Source organism: Vicia villosa, unplaced genomic scaffold (assembly GCF_029867415.1).
Source record: "Vicia villosa cultivar HV-30 ecotype Madison, WI unplaced genomic scaffold, Vvil1.0 ctg.000189F_1_1, whole genome shotgun sequence".
Classification (NCBI taxonomy): Eukaryota; Viridiplantae; Streptophyta; class Magnoliopsida; order Fabales; family Fabaceae; genus Vicia; species Vicia villosa.
In genome coordinates this window covers 262883-275301 of record NW_026705059.1, presented here as the reverse complement: position 1 = coordinate 275301, position 12419 = coordinate 262883, and the positions used below count along the sequence as shown (strand labels likewise).

The following is a 12419-nucleotide window of genomic DNA, read 5'->3' as shown; positions in this document are numbered from 1 at the left end:
TCCTGAACTTCACTGCTTTCTTTTGATAATTAGCAAACCCTTTTCATCAAGGATTCTATTTTGGCAGCAGTAATGGTATAATTATTTAGATTTGAAAGGAAGTTTTATAATAGAACATTCAAAATAAGTTTAACCAGCACCACTGGAAAAGCTACAACTATCACCAAAAATACAATGATGCAGGATAAAATATTCAGAAAGTACAGCATAATATACTGACAAACCCAGAACAGAACTTAACTAAGGTAAAAGCGAGATAAAATTCATGATGGAAATAAAAATAGTTTCTTTAAATCTTGTCTTCGAAATCGGAGAGTGGTGTCATCTGCTCCTTCAAACCCTTTCTCTTACGAATATCAGTAACAAGTTGTGCAGCTTGTGATCCAGCCTCCAAGGGATCTGAGGACATCATGTCCCAGTGATCAAACACAGACTGGGGGAAAGCCTGTCCAGATGTTGCAGCCCTCAACTGACTGGAGAATCCAAAGGACTCAATAACAGGGAGGTATGCTTTGATGTTGTAAAGTGGAGTACCCGGTCTCTGCATTTCTTCAAACACATGCCCACGTTTCTGGTTAAGAACACTGTAGATACCACCAAGAGCTTGCTCGGGAGCTTGGATTTCAACCATGTAAACAGGCTCAAGAAGCCTGGGCTTGGCTGTCAGCTGTGATGCATATATGACCCTCCTAGCAGTAGGGATGACCTGACCACCACCTCTGTGGATAGCATCAGTGTGCAACACAACATCACACACTTCAAAGCAGATGCCTCTCATGTTTTCTTCTGACAAAGCACCTTCTTTGGATGCCCATTGGAAACCTGCAACTACAGAATCCTTAATTTCATTCAAGTACTGAACTCCCTTACACATATCAACCACCATGTTGGGTCCAGTGGTCTCAGGTCCAAAACACCAGATTTTCTTAGCAAGATCCTTATCCCAACCATACTCTTCTGACAAGATTTTAGAACGAATCTTGGGGTCATCCCTTGGACCAATCTTTCCATCATCAATGGCCTCTGCAAGCCCATCTTCCAAAGGTCTTGCTTCCATGTACAAACGGTTGTGCTTGTTGGGTGACTTACTCATCACTGTGCGGCATGACCTCTCAAGAACAGTCTCTCTGAATGACACAACAGGGTCAGATTTGATAATTTCAGCTCCACCCATGAAATCATCCTGCAAGTCCTTCAAACAGATCTCTAGATGAAGCTCTCCAGCACCAGCAACAATGTGTTCTCCAGACTCCTCAATGGTACAAACAACCATAGGATCTGACTTAGAAAGACGTTTCAGACCTTCAACAAGCTTAGGAAGATCTGAAGCAACCTTGCACTGAACAGCAACACGCACAACAGGTGAGACAGAAAACTTCATAGCACGAATAGGGTGTGCATCGACTTCCTTCTCATTTGTCAAAGTTGCATTCTTGGTGATAAATTGATCCAAACCAACCAAGGCAACAGTGTTACCACAAGGAACATCCTCAACAGTCTCCTGTCTCTTTCCCATCCAAATGACAGTTCTCTGAATACTTTTCACATACAAATCTTTCTTCTCCCCAGGTACAAAATTTGGTCCCATAATTCTGACCTTCAAACCTGTTGAAACTTTACCAGCAAATACACGGCCAAAAGCAAAAAATCTTCCTTTATCAGAAGCTGGAATCATCTTTGACACATAAAGCATCAGAGGACCATCAGGATCACAATTTCTGATAGCATTAGCATATTGATCATCAAGGGGACCCTCATACAAATTCTCAACACGATACCTCTGAGCTGTATGTGGAGAAGGAAGATGAAAGATCATCATTTCAAGTAGTGCAGTGCTTGCTGGGAGCCAGGTCTGCATGACACGCTTCATCAATGGCTTAGCCATAAGGTCCTTCTCCTCAGACTTCATGGTGACCCCAAGCTTCGTAAGCATAGGCCACAATTTGTCCTTCTGATCATTCATACATGTGTTAATAATCTGCTTGATAGGCTCATAACAGAACTGAACAAACCCACGTTTGCAAGTGGCTGAACCAGTATTCTTGGTGGTCCATTTCTTAGTAGCAGGATCAAAGAAATTCTCACCCCAGAGTCTTTCCATCATTTTGGACTCATCAACACCAAACTTGGAGGCATACATCTTAGCGAAGTTGGTCAAAGTAAAAGCCCAGCCATGGAGACCAGCAGAGAAAGCAACTGTTCCTTTCTCAGGATACACCTGAACATCACCGAGAAGAGGATCTTCATAGGTAGCCATAATGACATTGGCATTCTCAATAACCCTTGAAAATGTCTGATATGCCTCCTCTCCATCGACTTGGAGTTCAAGAAAGCATCTGTCCATCTTGTTAACAGTAAGCACAGGCCTAATCCTTTCTCCAAGAGCCTGTCGCAGCACAGTTTCAGTTTGCACACAAACTCCCTCAACACAATCCACCACCACTAGTGCTCCATCAGTAATACGAAGTGCAGCAGTAACCTCAGATGAGAAATCAACGTGCCCAGGTGAATCAATGAGATTAATAAGATACTCATTCCCATTACGCTCCCCCTTAAAACTCTTGAGAGAAGCATCAGTCATCTCATAGTATAGAGAGATACCGGTAGACTTAATAGTGATACCACGCTCAGCTTCATCGGCACGGGTATCTGTCATCCTGACATCTCCAGCAACCTCTTGTGCTATAATTCCAGCAGCAGCAACAAGGGAATCTGTCAAAGTTGATTTTCCTGCAAATGAAATAAAAACAGAGAATAAATCATTTTATTTTTATCCAGACTAGCACATTAGTATGACATAATATTACACCACACACTGATAAACAGCTAAACAATAGTATAACAAACACCTAATGGAGTAATCAGAATTGAAATCAATTCTAGCAATAGATTTACTTTAAAAAGTACTAAAAAACAACTTTTTAGGTTATTAAGAAACTATTTTCTTGTCAAGTAAAAACCCAAATTTAAATTTTATCTAGAGAAATTAACAAAAAAAAAAACCAATGATAGACATAAATTTTATCAAGAGAAATTAACAATAAAAAAATCCAATGACAGGACATAAATTTTACCTAGAGAAATAAACACATTCTTAGGTTATTAAGCAAATAATCATTACCGTGGTCAACATGAGCAATGACAGACATATTCCTGATGTTGTGCTTGAGGTCCATAATGCGACGTAACTCATCAGCTGTAAACTTCACCTGCAAAGAAATATACAAATCCCATATCAGATTATAAATATTCATTCAAAGTAAACAAACGAGTAATTCCCACTGAGCCCTGTTCAAAAACTTACCATTTTGTCTAGTCTTTATCTTAAATGTCCAAAAAAGTAGTCTGTTAGAGCTGAAAAATCAAAAAAAAATCAACTTAGCTACATAAACAATCATCACAAGTAAATAAAATACTTAGTTGATGTGACCACTCTATCAAAATAAAAAACAAGATGCTTCAATATCAAATATGTTAATGTTACAGTCCAATGACATTCGAATCGATCAAAACAGATTATTTAATTGGTATACAATTAGGAACATCCTTGCAGTAAGATTAATTCACATTTGAAAACCACAATATCATAACATGCTCTATCAAATTTTACTAGTAAAAAATCTAATATTAAAAAAATCCAAAAACATGCTATATTATCAGAGAACAAAATAATAAAAATCTCAAAAGCCAAAATATCTGAAATATTGTTTACAATTTAAACCAATATCTGTCCATTGCATGTAGCAAACAAATATGAACACATAGTCATTTATTAACCTACAACATATTCAAACAAATCACAAGAAAATCCTATTAAACAAACTCAAGGGAAAAAACAATATAGCCAATTCAAAACATCAAAAAATTGCATACATAATGGCATCAAAGACATACAAATAGCATGAAAATCAACTGCATTAATTTACCGCAAAAGTGGATAATCTAAAAACAAGCTATATTAAAACAGAAAATCACTAAAAATACTAATAAACGATTTATCCAAATCAAAAAAGCAAACAATTTCACAAATAGAGTGAAAATCAACTCACGAAAGCTGATAATCTAAAAACACAAATCCAAATACAAAATCAAATTGTTCATACAAATTCCAGAATGAAATAAAACCAATTTATCCAAATCAAAAAGCATGCAATTACACACATAATCACCAATTTATACAAATCAAAAAGCATACAAATAACATGCATCAATTTACCACACAAGAGGATAATCTAAAAAAACAATCCAAAAAACGATATCATATTGTTCAAACAAATCACAAACAAATTTATCCAAATCAAAAAGCATGCAATTCCACACATAATCACTTCTAAATACATACAAATAGCATGAAAATCAACCGCATCAATTCACCACAAAAGAGAATAATCTAAAACACACAAAAATTCTGAAAACGAAAACGAATTGTTCAAACATAGCACAGATCTAAAGCAAATATAACTGAATCACAGAAACTAACCGATGAGGAAGAAGAGAGAAGCGGCGAGAACGACCGTAGAGGGAGCAGAGGTTCCCTTCACAGCCGTATGAAATAAAAACCCTAAAGTGAAGTGAGACACTACTGAGACGCAGCTTAAATATTAGCGTGTATTTATCTTATAAGGTTTTTTACTTTTCGATATTAAAATTGGGAGAATTATTTTGTTATTTGTTTATGCTTTTTTTACTAGGGTTCACGCATCATAGTAGCTGTCTTTCAAATTTTACCGTAAACAATATTTAAAAAATTAAATTAATATTTAAGCAAGAGATTAGATTGAAAGAAAAAATATTGCAGCAAATTTAATTAATTTAAAATAAAAGATAAAAGATTTTGAATAAAGAAATATTATATTATAAATAAAAGAATTATATAAATCAATCAATGCTAAGGAGAATTCTCGTATTACAAGATAATAAATATAATTGTTTTAATTTTATATAATCCAAAAAAAATACAATATATTTAGGAAACGAATTTCTCTATGAACAAGGAATCATACAAATTTAAATTTAAATAATTTTAATATTTGGATATAAACAAAATTTAGAATTTATTTGGATTCAACTACTAATTAATCTAACTTTTAAAGTAATTATAATAAAGTTAAATATTTTTTTATAATCTAAAAAAAATAAAATTACTCTAAAAAACGAAATAATCTAAGAGTGGTGAATAGTATCAATTAAATTCTACAGGTTTTTAGTCGTTTGAGTCTAACAACTTAAAAATATAATTTTAATTCAATAAAAAAAGTTAGATTAGTTTTAAATAAAATTATTGATTACTTTTATTTCACATTATATTATATGCTTTAAAAAAAAAATAATTGTTATAAAACTAACTAAAACAATAGAGAGATCAAAAAGAGGAAGAGAATGGAGAAACTAATATTGTATTATCTTCTTCCAAAAGTATTATTTACATCACAATGTGGGTCTTATTTATAGGATCCAAGTGAGATGGAAAATCACATATATTAATGGGGAATAGGAAGATGAAAAAGAAGAATAAGGATGGACATCCATTTTAATCTTTATTCATAACACTCCCCCTTGGATGTCCATTGAGGATATGCCTCGTTAAAACCTTACTAGAAAAAACCCTGTGGAAAAATTTCTAGCGAAGGAAAAAGAGTACAATATCCTTTGAATGTGAATTGCCTCATTAAAAACTTTACCAGGAAAATCCAATGGGAAAAAACCATGGTGAAGGAAAAAATAGTGCAACACATATGTATTTCTCTCCCTCATGCAGACATTTACATGTTAGACGATATTATTTGTAGTAGTTGCTTAAAATTTCTTCTTGAAAGTGACTTCATGTAGTGCTAATAGTTATGCAGGATTTGATGAAGTTGTTGCCATGAGTTGTTTCATAGATCTCCATGAAATGGTTGTACCATCACATGTAAACAACTAACTTGTTTCTGATCTACTATTGTGAGAATCTGACAAGTAACCAGCATTTCTAAGATTGACCAGAAACGATATATCGAGATGTGTATAATTAGCAAGGTACATTAGTGCTCCAATTGCACTAAGATATGGTACTTCAGGACCAAACAATTTTTGTAATCATTTTCTTGAGGTCAGGAAGGATCTTTCTCTACATCTAATGATATAACAATCATTGGAGTAGACAAGGAATATTCCATTGTCCAAATTCTCAATTTGTAAGCCTAGACATAATTTTGTTTTTCTTAGGTCCTTCATCTCAAACTCTTTCTTTAAGAAATTTATAGCTTTTGGAAGCTCTTCAGGAGTTCCAATAATATTTTTATCATTCACATAGATAACTAGTGTTGCAAATTCTTTTCCACATCATTTTATAAAAATACAAGTACAAATTGAGTTATTTGTATATTCATCATTTAGTAAATATTCACTGAGGCGGTTATATTACATGCATCCAGATTCTTTCAGCCCATAGAGAGACTTATTCAATTTGATGTAGTAGTTTTCTTGAGATCCACAATTACGTGTCTCTGGTATATTGAACCCTTCAGGGAGTTTCATGTAAATGTCACTATTAAGTGAACCATATAAATAAGATGTCATTACATCCATCATGTTCAAATTAAGCCCTTCATGTGTTACAAGGCTAATTAATTATCGAAAATCGGTTGAACCCACTACAGGTGAATATGTTTTATCAAAATCAATCTCAGGTCTTTGTGAAAATAATTGAGCAATAAATTAAACTTTATATCATTCTTTTCTTTTTCACAAAAACTCATTTATATTCAATTAGTTTCACACCTTGAGGTGTTCGGACTACAGGTCCAAAAGTGATTCACTTGTAGAGTGAGATTAATTCTTCTTCAATTGAATATATTTATTTTGGCTAATTCTCACTTAGTATACAATTTTTAATAAACTTTGACTCATGATCCTCGTTATCATTGATCACTTTTAGCGTTATATTGTATACAAAGAAATTGTCAATATTGACTTTATTTGGCTATCTCAATTATGGTTTCATTCCATTTCATCCATGACATAATTTATCGAGATCTCTTTATTTCATATTTCAAGTACTTAATTTGATCTTCTGGAACTGAAAATTAAATTAGGTCAAAGTGCTCTTAGCATTTTCATATCCTCACTTGGGTCATCTTTAGTTTCTTTTCTTAGTATAGGACTTTTAACATTGGAACCGACTTTCATACCACGCTTCAGGCGCAGCAACAACTTATTTGCAATATTATATTATCCAATAGGATAATCCACTTTGAGTGGAGTATTATCAGCTGATAATTTATTTCATAAACTTTGCAAGTGAATAATATTTTGAAATTTTGGTTCATATTGATTTGTACGAGGATTAAGACAATAATTTATTTTAAATTGTTCATTTGAAATTCTTGTTCATGATTTCAGCTGTTCATTTGAACTTCTTGTTCATGATTTCAGCTATTTATTCTCTCCCCCTAATATTGGGAAAATTATTTTATCAAGTGATAATCAGCCTACTGGGCTGCAATCAAGTATTTGATTATTTTCTCAAATTATATCCTCAAAATTGAGATTCATATTAATTATATTTTTTTCAATATTCTTTCATGACCTATCTTAATGTATTATATTGGAGCAATTGGAATGTATACAACACATCCAAATGTTCACTTAGATGAGAAATATTAGAATAAATTAGGGAGGACTAAGATATAGTATCTTGTTGGCTTAATGCGAATAAATATCTTAATATCATACTTTGGGTGTTTTAAATATATAATTTAGAATTGATGATCTCATAAGTATAAACCATATAATTAACTTTAGACGTCTAAAGAATGGATCTCTGGGTCCATTTTCTTTTATGAACATATATTACATGATATTCAATATCAATTTCAATAATATATATGATACTTATACATGAATTTCTAAAAAATCCAGAAAACAAGATCTTAGTCTAATTAGTTGAGAAAAAAATTTCACAAACTTCTGGTTGTGAGTAGAGACATATGCATGATATTTTAGTCGATGCAACAGTTAATGTCATAAAAACGCAATTTCTCAAATTTTTATTTTCCTTTAGAAACACACAAAACTTTATTGGATTGAAGAAACTTCTGGTTCTTCAATACAAATTATTCGCAGCATATTATATTCGAGATGACCCAACTGGTTTTACCAACGACGCATTTAAGTGTAATTTGTAAACTACTGGTTTACAATGACATATGCTTAAATTGTACTAATATAAAAGTAGTACAAGCCCGAGAGAAAAGTCGGTAGCTTTTCTATTATACATTTTATGTCCAATTTCATTTGTGTAATACAAAGATATTCAATACCTCCAGTATAATTCATGTGAATTATCTACGACAAAAATATTTGGCAAGACATAAAGAAAACACACAAAAAGGAAATATAAAGGATTAAAGTCCATTCGAATCTCGACTCTATCAAAATATGAGCTTACTTTCGTGTGCCTTTAAGATGGACTAACAAATATCATCCATACACTATACTTGTAAAAAGAAAAGAATAGTATAATTAAGATTTATATGAGAAATCTAAGCACTATTATAACAAATTTAAAATATGTAGCAACTTTAGACTATTGATATATTCTTTAATAGATTGCAATGTTTTAATTCTCTTGTTAAAGTATCAATGTTTAGAAATAATGTGAATAAAGAAATTGTATCCGCAGACATTGATCATCCTAATAATATCTCATGATTTAACACTTTAATCATACACATGCATATGAACATATTATCATATAATTATCAAAATCATACAAAATCATATCACTAAAATTGTATCATCATATATATAAATGAAATATATTGATTTATAATTCTAATTATGAAATAATTTATACTCTAACAAATTTAATAAGTTTTTAACATAGCCAAATGCTAGAAAATTACAATAATTCAAAAATATAGTTATCCTTCTGGGATGTGTTAGAGTCACTCATGTCATTCTTCTGGAATGACAAACATTTTATGCGTATATTACAATTTTTTTCCATCGAAACACAAATTTCTTTGCGAAATCCTTCTAGAATACTTCACTATTATTGATCCAATCCATCTAGAATTCGATAATATAGGTGATGCAATCATTTTTCAAATTTTTAACATAACAAATGCAATCTTTATGGGATATGTTATTAGTATAGATGAAATTTCTCAACAATCAAATTATTTACGATATAAAATGTAAAATTGATCACTAAATTGATTAGTTGTTGTTTTGGATTGGCTCAATGGCTAGGCGTGGCTCATCCGCTCATGCTCTCAAGACGGCCCAATAGCCTTGATCCAATCACTCTAGGGCAATGAGAACGTTGTCTCCCATACCCTAATATCTGGTTCACTCCCCATTCATGTCAAGGACAGCTAATCATCGTTGCGCCTGACTAGACCAGCCTTCGCGCCCGTAATGGGGCATGCGTCCTGCTCCCCGTCGAGGAGCAGAACCACCCCTGCCCATTAAGCATTTATGTCGACCAGAGATGTCCCTTTTTCCCGACCAACGACTAGTTTCAGACAGCCTCCCAGAATTCCTAAGTTTACTCCTAAAATCCTGCAGTCACGCATTTTGGGTCTAGATCCACGATCCAGCCCAAAACATGGACCAATAGCCAAACGCCGGGGGCATTATATAAATCCTCTCATTATAGAGGGTCAGGTAACACAATTTTAAACCCTTGAAACACTCTCTCGTATTTATGCTCCTATTGACTTGCTCGTCAGAGTACCTTGCGGGTACACCCCTCTCCTCCTCTTCATCAACACCATGCAAACGTTTCTGGCCCACTTTCTGATTCCGACCAACTTCCAGATCAATTGTAATAGATTAAAATTTCAATTAAAAAAAGTAAATCACTTATAATTATTATTATATATATATATATAGATTGAAAATTCTATATAAAAGATTAAATTAATTATAATTATTCTAAATAGATGGAAAATTATATAAAAAATCACATATAATTATTTTTATACTTATAATTATTCTAAATATATTGAAAAATCTATAAAAAAAATCAATTATATTGTGATTATTCTCAATATCAGATTTTTTATTTTTAATATATGTTTTATTTATTTTATATATACCTGAATAATTAATTCTTCAAAGTTTATTTATTTACATTTCTCTTCTATCATTGATATTTTAATTTTATATTTTTAGTCAAATATGATTTTATCATTTAGGTAGATATTTTTTAACCCATATAAATTTTTGCTACTAATTTTTTATTTTTATTTTTTCAACAAAATTTCATTTTAAATATTTTTATTAAATAGATTTTCTAATATTCTGAAAAAATTATTAAAGATTTGAGCGATTAATAAATTAAGTGTTCAAACTAAACAAAATATTATTTTTGGTTCCTTAAGTTACTATGGGTCCATTCTGGTCATTTTGACTTGCAAGCAATAGCAACTTACCACTAAACCATTTCACAATTGATTTTTATCATTTCAAATCAGTTATATTAATCATATTACTTGAACTTAATCTCAATTGAGACCAAACAATTACCCAATCATATTCAGTTTAATTGCTATCAAATGAGCTATGAGCAAAAAAACTTCATTATTAAAGCTTGAAAAACAAACCCCAAAAAATAATATTGTTGCTTTATTTAGATCTAAATTTGAGATCCCTCTGTTGTATTAAATCATTAAAAAAAAACATAAATCTCAAACGGTGACTAATTCATCTAGCTTCAAGATGAAGCTCAATCTTTGCAACTACAACTACTAATTTAACGTTCCAAACCTTGGGGAAATTAAAAATTAAGATTCCGCTTTCGCTTTCAATTAAAAAAAAGAAAGAGAAATTAGAGATTTATACATCAATAAAAACCTAAATGATTTATGCGGTAAACAAAATGGAAAATGAAAGATTTATGCATCAATAAAAACTTAACTTATGCATAAAACCCATATTCAATGAAAAGTGAAAAAAAAAACTCAGATTCAATGAAAAGTGAAAAAAAATTCAGATGTCGATAAAAAAGGAAAGAAAAAGTTTCAACTTAGAAAAGTTGGATTTATGAATTCTGTTAGATTTTGAACAAGGAAAGGAAAGATTTAGGGGTTCTATCAATAAGTGAGAAAAGTTGGAGGTGGAAGCACTACGCAAACATTTTACTAGTATGGCAATCCAACCTATTTCAAATGATATTGGTATGGTATTAGTTTTTGTGATTACAATTATGTTATTTTAATTTATTAAAATTGGTCAATTTCTAAAATCTTTAAATTGATGTTGCTATAGATGAATTAAATTTGGATGAGCTTGACGTTGAGGGAGATGCACAACTTAATTCCGGAGAAAACAACCAAAGTAATGATATCATTGACGGGGAAGATGTTGCAAATGCGATTGATTTTGCCGCAGATGGTTTTGATATTGAAAGAGATCCCTACATTGAAATAATTTTACCTCCTTAGAAGTAAATTTAATAGATATCTGAGTATTTTTGTTTTAAAGTACTCAATTAGATTATGTTACAATTAGGCATTGTTTGCAATTAGACTTTGTAATTTGTACTACTGATCAGTGCATTTTGATGCACATTCCTCTACGGTTGTACTTATACATTTCCATGGTTTGTTTGACTTATTTTTGTATTTTATAATGTTTTTATATTTTAATTTATTTTTATTGTTATTTGATTTTCGTATTTAATTTTCAGCTTTAGCAGTCTGCACGGAAACGATCATAATTGGAGTTCCAGGAGTCCGATTGAGGCATTCTAATAATCGACGGAAAGCTAAGAGAAAGAGCTACAATTCTTATGTTGGAGTCGAAGTAAGAATCGGATTGTAGAAGGGCCAGAAAATTCGTTGAAGTTGCAGCACTAGTTTTAGTTAAGTTTCGGGTCAATTAGTTTTGGGCCTGGGTCGTATGTTTGACCCAGTTGGATTGTAAAATGGGTTGTACTCTTTTCCCTTAGGGTAGAATCCGTGGTACTGTAGCATGCCAGACACTATTCACGAAATTTTTCTTACGTTTTTGAAGAATTTATGGAGAACTAAGTCCAAGGGTTGATCTACTGTTCATGTTCCACCGAATCTTTGAGGTTTTATAATTTTAATCCCAATTCTTTTCCCTTTCAATAATCTTCTATATGTGTTGCATGCTTAATTCAATTCATACATAATATTATTGATTTAATTCGATTGGTTTATGTTCCTTGATCTGTTTCGCGATTTAGCGTTGCTTTATCGTTAACTTGCGTATGTCAAATCATGTTTGCTTAATTCATGAGTGCTGAATCCGTTTGCTTTATTCGGGTAATAGGAATATAAACCGTATAGTACCAATTTCGCTTGTTTATTGTTGATGTAATCGAATAGGGGATAGAATTCGCTTAGGGATTAGATTTATGATTACCAATGATAAGTGGGGAACCCGAACAGTAGAACAGCTTA

General features: G+C 31.9%; 1 protein-coding gene across 1 annotated transcript; it reads right to left on the bottom strand.

Moving 5' to 3' along the window:
* Window positions 1–124: 124 nt before the first annotated feature.
* On the bottom strand, window positions 125–4589 carry LOC131625131 (elongation factor 2-like). Its single transcript, XM_058896022.1, has 4 exons — window positions 4481–4589; window positions 3305–3354; window positions 3122–3209; window positions 125–2730 (listed from the first exon to the last, which is right to left on the bottom strand). Exons 2-4 carry the CDS (start codon window positions 3305–3307, stop codon window positions 290–292), a joined length of 2532 nt encoding a protein of 843 aa, XP_058752005.1. The 5' UTR covers window positions 3308–3354; window positions 4481–4589; the 3' UTR covers window positions 125–289.
* Between the last annotated feature and the right edge of the window lie 7830 nt (window positions 4590–12419).